This window comes from Pipistrellus kuhlii, unplaced genomic scaffold (genome assembly GCF_014108245.1).
Source record: "Pipistrellus kuhlii isolate mPipKuh1 unplaced genomic scaffold, mPipKuh1.p scaffold_m20_p_72, whole genome shotgun sequence".
Taxonomy (NCBI): Eukaryota; Metazoa; Chordata; class Mammalia; order Chiroptera; family Vespertilionidae; genus Pipistrellus; species Pipistrellus kuhlii.
In genome coordinates, this window is record NW_023425576.1 from 445,395 (window position 1) to 463,481 (window position 18,087).

The 18,087-nt window shown below is 55.0% G+C and overlaps 3 protein-coding genes and 2 long non-coding RNA genes across 7 annotated transcripts in view; 3 read left to right on the top strand and 2 right to left on the bottom strand.

Moving 5' to 3' along the window:
- Positions 1-1,297: 1,297 nt before the first annotated feature.
- LOC123651720 lies at positions 1,298-3,195 on the top strand. The gene is made up of 2 exons (XR_006740585.1): positions 1,298-2,385; positions 2,614-3,195. It is a non-coding gene; the product is annotated as an uncharacterized LOC123651720 (long non-coding RNA).
- CHML (CHM like Rab escort protein) lies at positions 2,860-7,123 on the bottom strand. The gene is made up of 2 exons (XM_045576031.1): positions 7,009-7,123; positions 2,860-5,675 (listed from the first exon to the last, which is right to left on the bottom strand). The coding sequence occupies exon 2, from the start codon at positions 5,360-5,362 to the stop codon at positions 3,395-3,397; it is 1,968 nt and encodes a 655-aa protein (XP_045431987.1). The 5' UTR covers positions 5,363-5,675; positions 7,009-7,123; the 3' UTR covers positions 2,860-3,394.
- A 670-nt stretch (positions 7,124-7,793) lies between these two features.
- On the bottom strand, positions 7,794-11,883 carry GLRX2 (glutaredoxin 2). 3 transcript variants are annotated; one of them, XM_045576033.1, is made up of 4 exons: positions 11,834-11,883; positions 10,334-10,385; positions 9,037-9,213; positions 7,794-8,000 (listed from the first exon to the last, which is right to left on the bottom strand). In XM_045576033.1, the coding sequence occupies exons 2-4, from the start codon at positions 10,382-10,384 to the stop codon at positions 7,860-7,862; spliced, it is 369 nt and encodes a 122-aa protein (XP_045431989.1). In that variant the 5' UTR covers position 10,385; positions 11,834-11,883; the 3' UTR covers positions 7,794-7,859. The 3 variants fall into 3 exon arrangements, with proteins under 3 accessions (XP_045431989.1, XP_045431988.1, XP_036278638.1); XM_045576032.1 differs by lacking the exon at positions 11,834-11,883 and adding an exon at positions 11,660-11,688; XM_036422745.2 differs by lacking the exon at positions 11,834-11,883 and adding an exon at positions 11,143-11,295.
- LOC123651721 lies at positions 11,508-13,093 on the top strand. The gene is made up of 3 exons (XR_006740586.1): positions 11,508-11,695; positions 11,873-12,297; positions 12,922-13,093. It is a non-coding gene; the product is annotated as an uncharacterized LOC123651721 (long non-coding RNA).
- A 1,876-nt stretch (positions 13,094-14,969) lies between these two features.
- CDC73 (cell division cycle 73) overlaps positions 14,970-18,087 on the top strand; it is a 42,617-nt gene continuing 39,499 nt past the window's right edge. The window contains exons 1-2 of the mRNA XM_036422743.2: positions 14,970-15,213; positions 17,448-17,553. Of these exons, the coding sequence (XP_036278636.1) occupies positions 15,083-15,213; positions 17,448-17,553 (237 nt within the window). The 5' untranslated portion in view covers positions 14,970-15,082. The remainder of the gene's footprint in view (positions 15,214-17,447; positions 17,554-18,087) is intronic.

Sequence of the window (18,087 nt, forward strand, 5' to 3'; positions counted from 1 at the left end):
AGTAGCAGGAGAGACAAAGAATGTTCCAGGGAAAGGAAAGGCACTAAGGCCGAGGACAGGGGGCACGTTCTAGGAACAAGAAGTACTGCAGCTGCCTGAACCCTCAGGTGGCAAGGAAGTGGGCATCTCAGGAGAGGATGCTGGCGAGGCGGTCAGGTGGTGGCCACGCAGGCCCTGACAGTCACACTCGAGGGCCTTGCTTTTATTTATTTATTTTTTAAATATATTTTATTGATTTTTTTTTTTTTTTAACAGAGAGGAAGAGAGAGGGTTAGAGAGTTAGAAACATGGATGAGAGAGAATCATCCATCAGCTGCCTCTTGCACACCCCCTAGTGGGGATGCGCCTGCAACCAAGGTACATACATGCCCTTGACCGGAATCGAACCTGGGACCCTTCAGTCCGCAGGCCGACGCTCTATCCACTGAGCCACACCGGTTTCGGCATCGGGGACCTTGGTTTTAATCATGAAGCCAACGGGACGGCTACAGGATTTTAAGCGAGGCAGTGACGTGAGAGTATTTCTATTTAGAGGACAATTACTCCGGTGGCAGTGCGAGGAAAATGGACCGGAGGAAAATAAGAATAAAGGAAAACTAAGGTCCTTAGGAGTTGTCTGTGGCAGGAGGTGGGGGGAGGGAAATGAGACATGGAAACATCTTTGAGGTTGAAGAGATAAAAATTGATCATTGGATGTGGGGGGAGGGGAAGGATGAAGAATAGATTAGGCTAGGGAGCTAGGAATGATGACCGTTCACAGCAGGGACTGGAACCGAGCTAGAGGCCACAGGGAACCAGGCAGCGCCTCTAGGCCCGTGGTCGGCAAACTCATGAGTCCACAGAGCCAAATATCAACAGCACAACGACTGACATTTCTTTGGAGAGCCACATTTTTTAAACGTAGACTTCTTCTAATGCCACGTCTTCAACACAGACTGGCCCAGGCCGTGGTGTTTTGTGGAAGAGCCGCCCTCCAGGGGCCAGAGAGCCGCAGGTGGCTCTCGAGCCGCGGTTTGCCATCCACTGCTCTAAGCAAGGCGATTCAGACACTGTAAGGGCATCCACCACCTGGTTACCCAGGCAGGGACGCCCACGACCTCAGGCCCAGAGGATAGATACACTGACAGTTGACAGAAGTGAGGGAGGCTGGGGGTGGGGTTGAGGGTGGGGGGTAAGGGGAGATGAAAAAGGGGAAGAAAATAACAAGTACAAATTGGTAGCTACAGACCAGTCACGGAGAGGTAGCTTACAGCACGGGAGAATAGTCAGTCATATTGTGATAATTACATACGGGGCCAGGTGGGCCCTTAAAGAATGGGGCAGAGGCAAAGTACGTGATTGTCTAACCACTATGCCGTACATCTGACACGAATACCGAATGACATGGAATGCAAACTGTTATCTGAAAGTTTATTTTCAAAAGAATCTAAAGAAAACGAAAACTTGTGCTCTATCACCATCTACTGGAACGCGAGAGAAAAACATCTCATCAAGCGCCTGAATGATTAAAATCGAAACAGGGCCTTTATTTAGGCAATCACTACCTTCAAAACAGCCCGATGGGCTGTTTTCCTGTTGGTAACCGCTACAATAATACATCCATTCAGACCAAGGATGCTTCCCACCAAGAGTTGTAAAACTTGACATCAACAGTTTTGGAGACCATCCTTTGAATGTAATATGTAAACATATATATTTTTCATCTAAAGAATTTTAGAACTTGACAAGGAATCAATAATTTCTCACCAAATCAGTATACATTATACCATGAATCTTTTATTTTTCATTGCATACATCAGTATTTTACAGAAAAAAATAAAGACCTCTTAATGTTCAATTTCAATGGATCACATTTTCTTCTGATTCTCAATGTACATGAATATAACCAGTAAATACAACTTATGTTCTAACACATTGAGTCTCATTGAAACACTTTTCCATACAATTTTACACATATAAATATCATTTGTCTACATAAGTTTTTGATAGCAATATACAAAATCTTATTTGTATATTTCCCAATTGTTGGGCTTAAAAAAAAACAAAACCTCAAATGGATGAAATTACTAGAAATATCTTCATACAATTAATCTTTTATTTTTATTTTCCTGGATATATGCTTCTTAAATTGAATTAGATCAAAAGATAGGGGTTATAGAGCTCTTATGTTTTTCTAAATAGTTCTTTTAAAATCTACTAATAGAATAATACTACTGAACATGCAGTTGAAAACTTTTGCTACTAGCATGAAATTAGGTCAAAGTTGTTTTAATTTGCAGTGGAAAAATCAGCAAGAAGGAATGCTCACTCACTGAGAAGGCTGGGCAAGTGAACCCCACGTTCAAGTGGACTCATGTGGTTCCACCTTGAGTTACTGGTTGGAAAGTCTTCTTTATATACAATATATATATATTATTGATTTCTTACAGAGAGGAAGGGAGAGGGATAGGAACATCCATGAGAGAGAATCATCGACCAGCTGCCTCTTGCATACCCCCTACTGGGGATGTGCCCCCAACCAAGGTACATGCCTTTGACCAGAATCGAACGTGGGACCCTTCAGTCTGCAGGCTGACGTTCTATCCACTGAGCCAAACCGGTTTCGGCAGAAAGTCTTCTTTAAGGTGTGAGGGCCCTGCAGAAATTTTCTGAAATGTTTAATCAGAATGAATCTTCTCCCCTACATTTTCTTTGTCGGGACCTCCCAAGAATGAGCTCTTCAACTAGTAACTGGACTTCCTGACACTTGTTCTAATGTCAGAAGATTGTGGTGGGGACACTGCCTTCTGGGTTACGAGCGTGGATTAGGAGTATTCAACAGTAAGACACTGCAAACATCAGACCTTCACAAGTCAAGGATCATGCAAAGCTAGTCTTTTAATGAGACAACTGTATTTTATATTGGCACTTGCATTAGCTGCTATTGCTACCATAAATATGTTTATATTATATACAAAAGAAGCACATAATTTACTGTGTGTGTGTGTGTTTTTTACTCAGAGGTGGTAGCAACTGTCTTAGCTGCAAAGAAAAATATCCTTTAGACACTGTCATTGTAGACAAGAATAAAATCTGAAAATCGTTAGCAGGTACAATGCAACCTTCCTTTAAGCACAGTTGCTAACATGGAACCCTCCTCTATACAATCAATACTAAAATAAAGCTGCCCCTGTTTAAGATCCTGGATCACAGAGTCCATTCTGAAACAAACAAAAACGGTCCAATAACTAACCAATCGGTGACTGACGGGTTGACAGACATCCAGCGACGAGTAGCATAACCCATCACAAAACCACTTCGAATCACTCGTACAGGACGCTGTCCTTCAAATGAGAGTACCCGGATGCCGGGATGAAGGCCCCAAGTGGCATTTCCGGTTCCCTTTCCTTTTCTCCTAATTTTGAGGATGCTGCCCTGGGCTCTCGGGGTTCTGGCTTCCCTCGGGGCCTTCCAGTTTGGCCATGATGATGTCACTGGTCCCGGGAGCCTCCGGGGGCTTGTCCTCCCCGTCGAAGATGATGTCTTCCGGGTTGGGGGGAGGGGGGCAGAAATCTTCTCCGGGGCAGATGTGCTGGAAGAGGGCCTCGGCGAGCTTGACGGCGTGCTCGTTCCCCAGGCTGCAGTCCGGCCCGGAGCAGACGTGCACGTTGGCGGGCAGGCCGCGGTAGGAGGTCCTGCTGACCCCCGAGGAGTCCCTCATGTTGAAGTAGAGGGCCCACAGGAGCCGTGGCTTCCCCAGGTCCCCCGTGTCTGTGTCTGCCTCCGTGGACGGGGTGAACAGTGCCTGCACCGCCGGCTCCAGGTCTTCCCTGGCCGTGCGCGCCGACGGGCAGGTCAGATGCACCAGGTAGGTGTCCTTCATGCAGGTCATGGTGGAGGAGCACAGCTCGGCCACCCGGACGGCGGGCGCGCCCGGCCCCGAGGGGGGGACCGTCAGGATGGAGACCTGCTGGTCGGACTCGGCCTGGAGCACGGAGCGGTCGGTGATGAGCACGGCCCTGGAGATGTGCGGGTACCGCACGCCCGCGCACGTCTCCCGGGAGAGGTAGCTGTCCTCCACCACGAAGTGCTTGGCGCTTATCCGCTGACCGAGGCCGTCTATCACCGCCTCGCACCTTCCGGACTCCTTGTCCACCACGAGGCACTGGACCCGGTGGCGGAGGCAGTAGACGCCGCCGAAGACGGCGCACATCCGGCAGAAACACTGGGGCATCTCCCCCTGGCCGTACAGCGGGAAGAGGAACGGGGTGTTGCCGTACCGTCCCAGGCACTGCAGGAAGTGCTTGGTCGCTTTTAGACCATCTACCGTGGAGCAGGATGGCTCCGCCATGGCGATCGAGTGCAGGATGAAGTGCTGGAGGTTGGGGGTGAGCTTCTGAGTCTTTAAGAACTCCGAGAAGGGGCGCCGGGTGACGTCCCGGTCCTCCAGCACCCCGGGGTGCTGCTCGTAGTCCAAGCAGAAGGTCAGGAACTTCATCAGCATCCTCTTCTCCACCATGCTGAGCTCTCTGCTGTTGAAGACATCGGCCCGGGAGCAGGGCACCTGCTCCACTCTGCCCTCCCGGAAGGCGAGGACCCGGGTGACGTTTTTGAACTCGGCGTAGCGGCTCACGTTGGACTTGATCAGAAGGTCGATCAGCGAGCCCTGAGAGTACAGCAGCTTGGACACCAGATCGATGTTGAACCGCCTGCCCTCTTTAACGATCTGGGAGTAAGTGATCCTAGTTCTCCTTGGGGGATCCGGGCCGTCTTCCGCCGCAGGTTTATTTTCGTCCTCAGCTCCGCCGGAAGCTGGGTGGACACAGGTCTGACCTCCGCCATCTTCTCCCGTCACCTGGTTCTCCTCTCCATCGGTCACTTCCGCTGAGATGTCTCCATCAGGCTGCGGGGTGTCTCTGGCAGGCGTCTCGGGGCTGGTGCTGTCTGGGTGTGTTTCCTCCGACGGGCATGCAGGATCCAGAGGTTGAGCGAGGGTGCTCGATGCTTCGGAGGAAGGATTTCTCTGCAAAGCACCCATCTCCTCCGCACCGTCACCCCCGTCCTCGCTGGCGTAACGGAACACCTCCACGTGCTGGATGGTGTCATCCTGGCCGCGCAGAGCGATGGCTTCCTCTGTGTCGCGGATCAGGGTTCGCCAGGCGGCCAGGCTCCTGTCCCCGGCCTCGCTGTCTGGCTCGAGCTCCTTCAGCCAGGAGAGCAGCCCCGAGAAGGTGAAGCTAGCCCAGTTTCCCCCGTAGTAGCTCCTCGAGTCGACATGGAGGACTCTCTGTCCGCTTCTCGAACACGCGGCCGCAAGGATGGATTCGGGCAAACCTGTCCCGATGATGACGACGTCAAACTCGGTCGGGAGACTGTCCGCCATGCCGGGAGGCGAAGTGTCCGGTGATTGCCACTGAGGGGAGTGAGGATGAGTCCAGGCGGAGGGCTCAGAGGAGCTGTGGATGGGCTGGGATAAAATCTCTCCTCATGAAGGCCCAGGTCATTCCAGGAGTTTCGAGGTTGCAGGTCCCAGGTGTCTGTTCCCCTTTCCGGGGTTTTTTTATAGGTCAGTGGCATAAAAACATGATCAAGTCCAGCTCATCACATCTGAGAATACGCATACGGACCTGTGGCTTCCATTTCTCCATTTCATCTTAGCAGTACGCGTCACACACGCATTTGTGACCGGAACGCGCCTGTGCAAGAGAATTCAAGAAATACAACTGTGAACGACATTAAGAGGGAAGTAATTTCATGCAGCAGCAGTTACAATCCATTGGAGCCTGGCTTGCTGTTAGGACACCAGCCTCTACTAAAGCGAGTCATTAAATGCTTTCTCACCTGTTTCATAATTTCTTGGAAATGAACACTAGAGATATACCACGCCCCTCCAATCAGAAAATTCAATAATGCAGAATGGATACACTAATGTCCCACAAAATAAAGAACAGAATACAATTCTCTGTCTCTTGCTTTTAAGACAACTGGTACTTGAATAAAACCATACATGACGGTGAGCTTAGACGGTAAGAAATGTGCGCTCCGCTGAGTTTACGAAAACAGACGGTATAAGGTGAGCACATTGCCAGGAGGAATATTCCCAGGCCCAACACAGTGTGTGGGCGACTCAAGGACAGCCGGACAGAAGACGTTTCCATACCCACCCGTCTTTACATGAATGTGCATGTACACATGCAGAAGCTAAAAAGGAACATCCCTGGGCTCATATGTTAAAATATACTAACGTGAATAACGCTTCTAACCTTGGAAGAGGTGCATTTTCAAGGGCCAAGATTCAGTGGTGAAAGGACGGCTTGTTTCAATAAATGGGGCTGGAAACACACTCTCGGGCCCCAGTGAGCAGCCAGCCACCTAGTCACCGCGGTGAGGAGGGCCTTTCCGCTCAGCAGAGAAAGCTCAGGGCCCCCAGCCCTGCACACTGGTCAGAGCTGCCGAGGGGAGCGGGTGGAGACAGATCCCGGGCGGGTGCAGGGCCGCACAGCGGCCGCACAGGTGTGCCGGCTGCAGGACGGCCGGGACCGCGGGGCCGGGACCGCGGGGCGGGCCCACAGCAGCCGGGAGAGCGGGCTCCACGCCGGCCCGGGGCCACTGGTTCCGGGGAGCGGGGAGCGGGCAGCGCGGGGGAAGCCCCGTCCCCGGTGCAGCCCGAGGCGACCTCCGCAGCAGTGGAGCCCCGGCCCTGGGAGACGCGGCCGCTGGGCAGGAAGCGCCCCGGGCCTCCCCGCAGCGGCAGCAAACGGCCCCGCAGACGCACCAGCAGGAGCTGCAGCCCGGGGCGCCCCGCGCACCATGCGGGGCGCACAGACGGACATCCTCCGGGTCCGGTGAAACCCCACACGGCGGCCATCGGCGGAGGGAGCGCCCAAGCGGACGCCACCCAACTGTTCGCACCCCGCGTTCCAGGGCCCGGCGGGCGCTCAGGCACCGTCCTCTGCGCACCCTGGGGGCCCAGCTGGGTGCATCGTCTCCGCGCCTCGCCGAGCCCGCCCTGCCGGCCGCTCCCCGTACCTGCAGGCCGCCCCGCCGAGCCGCTCCCGCTCCGGGCGAGCCGCGTCCCCGCCAGGACCGAGCGGCCCAGATCACAGTCCGCGGAGGGGACACCGGGAGAGGAGACCCGGGAGAGTACACTTCCGCCCGCAGGCCCCGCCCCCGCACGCCCGGCCACGCCCCCGTGCGCAGGACACCGCCCAAGGACGCTCCGCGACGCCTCCGCCAGCTGGCCCCGCCCCGCACGCTGGAGCACGTTCCCCGCTCAAGGCCCCGCCCCCTTACGCTCAGTCACGCCTTCCGCTCAAGGCCTCGCCCCCTTCCGCTCGGCCACGCCCCCTGCCCACAAAGCCACGCCCCTTCAGACCCGTCCCCGATCTCCGGGCCCCGCCCCAACACCCCTCCTCCACCCGCAGATGGACCAAGAAAAACAAACTCTAAATGAGGAAATGCTCCAAACAAACATTAACCTTTTATTTTTTGTTTTTTTTTTGGTGACTACCTTTATTTTTAATTTTTTACTTATTTTTTTATATTTTATTGATTTTACACAGAGAGGAATTGAGAGGGATAGAGTTAGAAACGTCGATGAGAGAGAATCATCGACCAGCTGCCTCTTGCACACCCCCCACTGGAGATGTGCCCGCAACCAAGGTACATGCCCTTGACCGGAATTGAACCCGGAACCCTTCAGTCCGCAGGCTGACGCTCTATCCACTGAACTAAACGGGTTTCGGCTCCCATCCTCCAGTTTTAAACACCATCGCTTTTGCTCAAAAAACACCAAGCGGGAAGATGAGGTTTTTCACAAGCGATTTATTGCTTATCACCTTAACGACGTTTTCACGAGGACCGTTCCCATAGAGACGTCCTCAGACACTGTCGCCAACAGGCCTGCTGCTTTTCTTCAAGTAACACTGGTGGACCAGTGGGAGCAGTTTCCCTTCCTGGTGAAGCCTGTGGGTGTCGGTGGCGCCCCCGATAAAAGTCCCGTTGACAAATATCCTTGGCACCTGCCGGAGAAACAGAAGCAGAGGTCACCAGTGCCAGCAGCAGACAGCATTGCGGTCATAATGGTGGGTGCTCACGTCTGGGTACTGTTATGGGCCCGGCTCCACACTAAGAAAGCTCTTTCCCTAATTACCTGTTTCCATCTTTCCACGCCGAGTGAGTTAGAGTTGTTAGCCTTATTTTGGAGGGAAGTGAGGCACAGGCACTTGTGAAAGATCATAATCCGTCAATGACAGAGCTGGGATTTAAATTTAGGGCCGTCTGACTCTCCCAAGCCCTTCCCCTTTAGTCACTGTGCCACATAAAAACCTCTAATTATTACTCATGTTTAACTTTCTGATAGTCCTTTGCTAAACGGGAAGAGTACACACATTTCTCCCATGCACACAAGAAGGCAAGGGGCAACAGTGGATATTTTTCTGGTAATGCATATTACGGAAAAAATCCACAAGTTTCCAGAATCTGCCTGGCTGGTATAGCTCAGTGGCTGAGCGTTGACCTATGCACCAGGTCATGGTTTGATTCCCAGTCAGGGCACATGTCTGGATTGTAGGCCCAATCCCCACTATGGGGCGTGCAGGAGGCAGCCCATCAATGATTCTCTCTCATCATTGATGTTTCTATCTCTCTCTCCTTCTCCCTGTCTTTCTGAAATTAAAAAAAAAAAAAAAAAAAAGAATCTAAACACATAAGGCACTAAACTCCTCCTATTGAAACCGTCACAGAAGAGCCTGGTCTGTACTATCTATCTAGTGGTCGGCATACTCATTAGTCATCAGAGTGGCAAACTGCAGTTCATGAGCCACAGTTTGCCGACCACTGGTCTAGTTACACACACACACACACACACACACACACACACACAGTCTTGAAGGATAAAAATAAAACGAATTAACTCCCCTCTCTCCTCTCCTACAGTCTGGTTCCCAGATCTGCCCTTTCCTCATCAATGTGAGATTTTCCGGAGAATGTCCGGGCCGTGTCCTCACACGAGGCCAGCACCCGCTCTGCGGGGGAAGCACCGGAGCCCGCACTCACAGTTCTCTCGCCGGTCATCTTGTCCAGCGCGTCCTGGAACTGGCTCCCGGACTCCAGCAGGTCCAGCTCCACCGCCTTGTAGGACACGTTCATGTCCTGGAAAAGCTTCTTGGCCATGTGACAGTAGGAGCACGATGTCTTGGAGTAAATCACCACACAGTTATCAGAAATGGTTTCCTGGAATCAGACAGACAAGTCGTTTTAATGCCCGACGTTATCTTCTGGAAGGAAATGGCGATGCTCTTGGGAGGGTATGAATGTTGGGGTCTCGGGACTGATTCGGGGCTCGGACTAAGTCTCCATCACCTCCTTTCTCATCGGCGGCTCGAGGGTAATAGTATTCCTTTTCCAGGGAACACTGTTGGAACAAAGTGGGCAACAGATGGGAAGTGTTGGCACGGAGCCCTAACAGCGGTAGCCAATTCGTAGACGGCCGACACCTGTGTGCGGGACCCAGCGCTCAACACGTGACCTTTACCCAACCCTGAGAGAGGCCGGCCGTCCACTCCTCTCCACTCCACCCCGAGGAGCGTGAGGCCGGAGAAGGGAACTAAGTCGTGATCCTCAGCTACTCAGCAGCAGAGCCGGGATTTGAACCCAGAGCGTCCGGTCCCACAGTCCAAGCACACCCTCGCTGTTACTCTGCTTCTCACACATTCAGTAAGTGTTCAGGGGCTAACCTCTCATCTCCCTCAACTGTCCGTGGTGAGGACTGAGGCACGATTTCTCTCAAACGGCCGGCTTTGGCCCGGCCAGCATGGCTCAGGGGCTGAGCATTACCTATGAACCAGGAGGTCACGGTTCGATTCCCGGGCAGGGCACATGCCTGGGTTGTGGGTTGGCATGCAGGAGGCAGCCGATCAATGATTCTCTCTCATCATGGGTACTTCTATCTCTATTCCTCTCTAAAATCAATCTTAAAAAAAAATCCGCACAAACATGGGTGAAGAGATTCAGGGTGAGCTGAAACAGAGGACAGGGCCAGGCGTTCTGGGCCTCTCTCCTTCCCTCCAGCCCATCCCTGCTGAACAGCTCCGGACTCTTAAACAGTGACCTTATTTTAAGAGGCAGCCCCCTCACGGTGGTCCTGGCACGGCGGTCACATTACAGCGGGGAGTGCAGGCTGTGTTCCCCCAGGCCTGGGCGGTGGGACTGTGCTGAGGGTGCAGAGGTCAGTGGTGGGACGGGAGGAGAACAGCACTGCCTCGCAGGCTGCCGGCGGAGGAGGACATGCAGACCAAACTCCTCGGACTTGGCTGTGCACAGCATCCCTGCGCCGGCCGCCCACCCCACTCACCTGGATCTGACTCAGGGGAGCAGCTTCTGGCGACGACGTGCTGGTCCCCATCCTGCGAGGAAGTGTGAAGGTGTAGGTTCGTCAGACAGAAAAGGTAACACTGCAGGTGAGGTTCCCTCCGCCAACGACCAAGCCCCCTAGAGTCACGCCCGGGGCCTGGAGCGCCTGCTGTGTGCTGAGCAGGCAAAAGGCGAATGTGTCCCTGGAAAAACACACCCTCGGGCCCCAATGGGCAGTTGGCCACCTAGTCACCCTGTGAGGAGCGCCTTTCCGCCCAGCAGAGAGAGCTCAGGGCTCCCAGCCCTGCAGACTGGTCAAAGCTGCAGGAGGGACCGCGGGGCGGGCCCACAGCAGCCGGCAGAGCGGGCTCCACGCCAGCCCGGGGCCACTGGTTCCGGGGAGCGGGGAGCGGGCAGCGCGGGGGAAGCCCCGTCCCCGGTGCAGCCTGAGGCGACCTCCGCAGCAACGGAGCCCCGGCCCTGGGAGATGCGGCCGCTGGGCAGGAAGCGCCCCGGGCCTCCCCGCAGCGGCAGCAAATGGCCCCGCAGACGCACCAGCAGGAGCTGCAGCCCGGGGCGCCCCGCGCACCATGCGGGGCGCACAGACGGACATCCTCCGGGTCCGGTGAAACCCCACACGGCGGCCATCGGCGGAGGGAGCGCCCAAGCGGACGCCACCCAAGTGTTCGCACCCCGCGTTCCAGGGCCCGGCGGGCGCTCAGGGCACCATCCTCTGCGCACCCTGGGGGCCCAGCTGGGTGCATCGTCTCCGCGCCTCGCTGAGCCCGCCCTGCCGGCCGCTCCCCGTACCTGCAGGCCGCCCCGCCGAGCCGGGCCGCCGAGCCGCTCCCGCTCCGGGCGAGCCGCGTCCCCGCCAGGACCGAGCGGCGCCAGATCATGGTCCTACGGCAGGACCGCAGCGAACGGAGGCGACACCGGGAGAGCCCGCCTCCGCCGCTGGCCCCGCCCCCGCGCGCAGGACGTCGCCCGAGCACGCTCCGCGACGCCTCCGCCGCTGGCCCCGCCCCACACGCTCCGTCACGCCTCCCGCTCAAGGCCACGCCTCCATGTGGCCCCGCCCCGCACGCTCGACCACGCTCTCCGCTCAAAGCCCCGCCCCCGTGCGCTCCGCCACGCCTCCGCCAGCTGACCCCGCCCCCGCACTCCGGGCCCCGCCCCTGGGCTCTGACAGCGCCGCCGCCTTGTTGGCGCCGCGGCGAGGCTTCTCCCTCCCCCGTGGCCCCCGGGGGGCGGCCAGGAGCGCGGACGCCGGGCGAGTCCCCCCATCACGTAGACGCAGCCGCCAGGTTGCCCGCCAGCTTCTCACCTGTCGGCCTCCATGCGCTGTCCGAGCCCCGCACCGGTCCGTCCGGGTTAGGGCGGCTCCCAGAGGCTCACAGGCAGGAGGGGGCCGCGCGCGGGGTGGGGGCCCACATCGCGGGGGGCCGAGGAGGAGGAGGAGGAGGAGGACTGTCCGCACAGCCCGCGTCCCGACGCTCACCTGAGGATGACAGCCGCCTCCCTGCTTCCTGTCCGACAGGTCTCCGTGCGGTGACGTCACAGCCAGGTGTGCCGCCCGCAGAGAAGCCCCGGATCTGGAACCCACGGGCGGCAGACATGGGCGTGCCGGGCTTTATTTACATCCGCAGGTAAAGGGGGAATGGAGAACGCTCATTCCACAGGTTCCGAATAAAATAAATGAGAAGATGAAACTTAGGAGCCCAGAGGCGGGTTGCCATGGCTTTACAACGCCCAGCCTGCCGCCCAGCCAGGGTAACGATGGCCCTGGAATGATGGCTGTGGAAGAGGACACGGTGGGCCTTTACGTTAACGGACGGAGGACACGGAGATCGAAGGCCAGAGGGCCAATGACATGCCTAAAACGCCCAACGAGGATTGGAACAACCCAGGCCTTTTTGGGTCCTTCACGCTCAATGAGCTAAGTTTAAGATTCCCGTTACCAAGGTAAAAAGAATTTTTGACAGTTCTCTTTCTACTTTTGCAAGTCGGTTCTGCTTCATGACTTCATAAAAGGGTGGAATTTAGCTGCAAAAATCCAACATCCCAAAAGGCGTGACGTCGTCCTTCATAAATCCACAATGAACTTTGAACATTGAGGCACGCTACTTACAGAGCTGTGGGTTTGTTTTGTTTTTATAAAATGACAGCTGATTAGGCTGGACTGGCAGCGTGGCTCAGTGGTTGAGCATTGAGTGACCTGTGAACCAGGAGGTCAGGGTTCAATTCCCCGTCAGGGCACATGCCTGGTTGTGGGCTCCATCCCCAGTGTGAGACATGCAGGGGCCTCGACACTATACATCTTTCACTCCACAATATTCCCTAACATTAATTTAATAAACTTAAAGTTTTAAGTCTTAGTTAAACTATAGATACGTTGAGTAAAACTTGATATCATACTTAATAACAATATTATTTATTGATAAAATTAAATTCCTTGCAATTTACCTTACAACATCCATAAAATTAAGTCACGACAATGACTGCCGAACACTAATGTGAACAGTGGCTTTGCATCTCCATGGAAAGTTTGGGTAAGTCAGGTTTGCAGGTTGTGGTTTTTAATTTTAGGAATGATTCCAGGTTCTCATCAATAAGACGACGTCTCGATTTATTCTTGATAAGGTTCATGCTTGAAAATGACTGTTCGCATAAATGTGTAGACCCGAATAAGGAAAGAACAGCAAACGCCAGTTTTTTCAGTTGATTATATGAGTCGGGAATACTGTTCCAGGTGTTAAAAAGCAACACGTTTTCCTTCTCCAGATCTTTCAAAGCAGGCCACTTGTGCTGTGAGCTAAGTTCACATTTGTTTTTCTCCAATATTTCTGTATCAGCACAAAGACGCTCAAATTTCGAGCTCCACAATTGTTTGTTTTTGAAATCCAGCAATTGCATTTCAAAGTCACCAATGTCAATATTAAAGGGAGAAAAATTTAATTCTGTCACAGTAGCATCAAGAGGTTCTTTAACAAAGGCTAGCGTCGCTTTGCTGTTTCTGATTTCCTGAAACCTGGTGAGAAAAGCTTCCCTCATATTTAGAAGTGTTGTTTTGAAATAGGAAGTGTCAATATCGGAATTATTTTTTTGGCGATGTTTCAACAGGCTTGGAAAGTGAATTAAAGATTCCCTTTCAAAATCTTGAGCAAAAAGAGAGAATTTGTTTTCGAATAACTTCTTCTAACATGGAAAAAATTGTGTTTCCTTTGCCCTGTAGCTTACGATTAAGATGACTTAGATGAGATGTAACGTCTACCATGAAATAAAATTTTTGGATCCACTAATCGTTCGATAGTTCTGGATAGTGAACACCCTTTTCAAGGAGAAATGCTTTAATTTCTGTTAATAAGGAAGCGAAACGTTTCAAAACGTTTCCTCTTGATAACCAACGGACCTTGTTATGCAGCAGCAGATCTGCATACTCACTCTCCATTTCAACTAAAAATTCTTTGAATGGGTGATGATTAAGCGCTTTAGCTATACTGGAGTTGATACTGTTAATCACCAATTCCATAACTTTGCAAATTTCTTCTGGAAATGTCTGTGCACAAAGGGCTTCTTGATGAATGATGCAATGGTAAGTAAGTACCTCGTGGTTTATTTTTTCTTTCAAAATAGCAACACACCCGTTTCTTACGCAGGTCACACTTTTTGCCCCGTCTGTTGAAATTGAGACAATTTTATCGAGAGGAATATGATGTTTTTCAATGCACTCCATTACAGCATTCGCTATATCCTCTCCACGTGTTTGACCTTTGAGTGGAAATAATCCTAAAAGTTCTTCTTTAGGACCTGTAGATGAAATAAATCGTACAAAAAGTGAAACTTGCGCTGTATCACTTATGTCACAAGACTCGCCAACTGCTATTGATAAAGCTGAAACCAATTCAACCACACTGCGTGCATGCCCTCACGTGGTATTCTGTGGGAGAGCCACACTCAAGGGGCCAAAGAGCCGCATATGGCTCGAGAGAGAGCCGCAGTTTGCTGACCACTGGCCTATGCCATAGGACCTTCCAGGAATCACACATCAACCTAAACTCATGTACACCACAGAGGGCCTTGTTATGACAACAGAAGACTTCCAACGCGCAGTAAATTCCAAGGGTTTTGGGTGCTCAGTGCTAGGAACCAAACGAGAAGCCAAAACCGTTTGGGGGGGCAGAAGAGGGGGACCCAGAGCTGGAGAGGGGACTTGAGGTACTGCTCTGCGCATGCGCAAGACGGTGACTTCCGCTTACGTACCTCGTACGTGCGTGCCCGCGCTCTCCGTTCTTGCGTCATACGTGCGCGCCGGCGTCCCCTGCGCCGCGAATTTCGCGCTGGGAGTCCGCACCTGGCGGAGCGGGCGGCTGGGAGGGGCTTGTTGCCAGGCGACGGGCACACCCCCCCCCTGACGGCGGCGGCGGCAGGGGCGGTGGCGCGGCGTGGCGCCGGGGTGGGGGGGCGGGCACGCAGTCAGGCGTTCTCTGCGGGCAGCCGGGGGCGGGGCCTCGCTTGCTAGCGCGGGGTCCTCGGCGGCCGGGGCGGCTCCTGCCCCTTTTACTGGCGACGGCGAGCGCGGCGGCCTCAGTGGGAGCGCGGCGGCGGCGGCGGCGGAAGCGGAGCCGGAGGCGGCGGCGGGGCGGCGGGCGGCCGGGGCGGCGGCGGGCGCGGCCCGAGGCGGGCGCGGCGGCGAGGGCGGCGGCGGCGGCGGCGGCGCGCGGGGCCGGCGGCGGCGGCGGCGGCGAAGATGGCGGACGTGCTGAGCGTCCTGCGCCAGTACAACATCCAGAAGAAGGAGATCGTGGTGAAGGGGGACGAGGTCATCTTCGGCGAGTTCTCCTGGCCCAAGAACGTCAAGACCAACTACGTGGTGTGGGGGTGCGTGTGCGGGGGCCCCGGGGTGCCGCCCCCCACCCCGGGCCCCGGGGGTGCGGACTCGGGGGGCTGCGGGCCGGGGGTGCGGAAAGTTTCTCCGGGGCCCGAGGCGCACTTTTCCCGGGGTTTGCGGGGGGCCCGGGGGAGAGCCGTGCACCCCGGACCTGCCCCGTCTCCCTCCCCCGAGCTACCTGCCCGGATCCGGGGTGCAGCGGGGGGCGCCCCGGGGACTCCCCCCCCCCCCCACTTGTCCGCCGTGGACTCGGGTCCCCTCGCTCCGGGCCGCGAGTTGTGTGTGTGCCGCCCTCGCGGCGCCGCTTTCGGGGTCCCCGGAGCGGGGGGGGGGGGCTGGTCCCCCGGGGCGGGCCCCGCAGGTGACGGCGGGCTGGGGCTCCCCAAAAGGGGAGGATCCGGGGAGCTCCGGGTGCGAGGGGGTCGAGGGTGGTGGTGTCCGGAAGAGACACCTGTTTTGGGGGGTGGGAATAGGAGTTGGGGGTGCGTCGATCCATGTGGGGCCCCCTGAGTTGGTTGAAGTCGTGCAGGAAGCGCGGGGATCCGGGTCCGGCGGCCGCCGGGGCCTTTTCGGGGTCCCTCTGTCTGTCTGTCTGTCCGCCCGCCCGCCCGTCCGTCTGTCTGTCCGTCCGTCAGTCCGTCCGTCTGTCTGTCTGTCCGTCCGTCTGTCCGTCCGTCTGTCTGTCTCGCCCTCCCGCCCCCCGATCGTGGTGTTTTCATTGGGGTTCGGAGGGGCCCGGCGGGAGGAGCGCCCCTGCTTGTCGGGCTCGGTCGGGTGGGAGCCGTGGGCTTTGGGGAGCCGCTGAACAGCGGGTGGGGGGGTGGGACGTGGGGTTGGTTTTTATTATTTTGGGGGGGGGGGGCTTGGTTTTTAGGTGTTTTTCATCCTCTCCTTTTTGGTGACAAGCGGATGGAGTGGCATTCTTCTGATTCTCGTGTGTGTGTGTGTGTGTGTGTGTGTGTGTTTATGTGTGTTTATGTGTGTGTGTGTGTGTGTGTGTTTGTGTGTTTTCTCTCAGAAGGCTTTGCAGGGGTGATTACATCGTCCTGAAGTTTTAGCCGGTTTCCTTCCGTTCGTGTTTGTCTTGATGGTTAAGGATACCCGGGTTCGGTCTGAGAAACGGGAGCATTCTCGGGGGCTCGGGGCCTGCCTGGAAGGAGGCGACTTGATGGGTCACCAGGTCTTGGGGGTCAGGAGAGGCTTCCTGACTTGGGTTTGGTTGATAGACGGGCTGCAGATGGTTTCTGGGGTGAATGAATGAATGAGTGAATGAAGGCATGAAGGAGCTGCGAGGAGGGGGCAGGGATTCTGGGGTGCATGGCTGGCTGGGGTGCGGCTTCCAGGACCAGGGAGCCGGCTGCCTAACGGGTGGGAGAGCCGGAGAGAGCACCGCGAAAGTGGGGGGAAGGGGGTGTGCAGACGTCACACTCACACAGTGATCCCCCCAACCCCCCTCCACGCGCACGTGTGAACTCACGCCTCGTAGCATCTCTCACCCTCGGTGCAGGCGGTGCGCCCGGGGACTGTGTCTCTGTCCGTGAACAAGCTTCGTTGCTGTTGCTCGTGTGTCCGATCACACAGGGCGGCGCGGACAGCATGTGTGGTCTGGAACGGTCCCCCTTAGAGGAGACGGGATGAAGGCTGGACCGCGGGGCTGGGCTGATCAGAGCGGGTGTGCTCAGATGGGTCAGACCCTCAGGTGTTCCAACCGGGAGTGTGGTAGGGAGGCGGGGTTGATTGCTGACGTTGATGTTGGCTTGTTGCATCGCAGGGAGATTCCTTGTGCTTGTGCATGTGCATGGCTGCCGTAGTGTGAGGGCTGTCAGGACTGTAGCTCTGCAGCCCATTGCTGTGTTTGCTGTGAGAAGGTTGCTTAGGAGACAGTCAGTTCCTTGTCAGTTCGGCCCCTGGTCACAGGGGGCTGCTTTCTCATGTTTCATTCATGCTCCTGAGTCCTCCTCAGTGTGTTTCTGATTAGTTTCCCGGGTCAGCCAAGCCCGGAACCTGGTGTGGGCCACATTCTGCAAAAGGCACAAATAGCGTGTGCTTCCCGACTTCCTGTCTGCCTGTGTGTTCCTTTCGCCCAAATGACAGCGCCACTTCCTAGATGTCATACTAGGTGTCCTGCCAGGTCAGGTCCATGTGGGGAGCAGGCGGGTACCGGGGAGTTCACGGGCAGCACTGAGTGAGAGCTGCGAGTAAAACGCCCTCATTGCTGTCTCAGGACCGGGAAGGAGGGCCAGCCCAGAGAGTACTACACGTTGGATTCCATCTTGTTTCTTCTCAACAATGTGCATCTCTCCCACCCTGTCTACGTCCGGCGGGCAGCCGTGAGTACAGCTCATTTCAAAATGTTTTTATCTATCGTCTGGCACGGATACCTTCCTGCCTGGCTTTCAGACTCAAAGGATGACAGCTCCTGGCTGTCCTGATCACACCATGTGATTATTGTCGATTTTTTACATGTAAAGTGTGTGTATGGGGGGGGGGTGATTACGACAACAGAAGTTTCGAGGTTATTTGTTGGGATGTTTTTAAAAAACAACTTGTCTGTGGAAGAACCTGGTATTCAGAACTCGAGTTTTATCCCTAGAAAACGTTTTTGACATCAGAAAGAATTAAGGATAACGGACAACTTTTAAAATTAAACGTTTATACAAACTTTTTTATACAAACTTTTCTTGATAAATTAATTAGTTTTCAGTTTTGCCTGATTTCTGCAGTTCAGTGTTTGAACACCGCTTTTCTGAACAAGAAATACACACTTAATGTCAATTTAAAAAAAATATGTTTTTATTGATTTCAGAGAGGAAGTGATTTCAGAGAGGAGAGAGAGAAACATAAATGATAAGAGAGAATCATTG

Coding starts and splice junctions, on each gene's coding strand:
- CHML (XM_045576031.1), bottom strand. CDS start 5,362: ATGGCGGACAGTCTCCCGACCGAGTTTGACGTCGTCATCATCGGGACA.
- GLRX2 (XM_036422745.2), bottom strand. CDS start 11,231: ATGATCTGGCGCCGCTCGGTCCTGGCGGGGACGCGGCTCGCCCGGAGC. Junction 9,214..10,333: donor CTCCCCTGAGTCAGATCCAG/GTGAGTGGGGTG, acceptor GTCTGATTCCAG/GAAACCATTTCTGATAACTG. Junction 8,001..9,036: donor AGATGACCGGCGAGAGAACT/GTGAGTGCGGGC, acceptor TTTCTCCGGCAG/GTGCCAAGGATATTTGTCAA.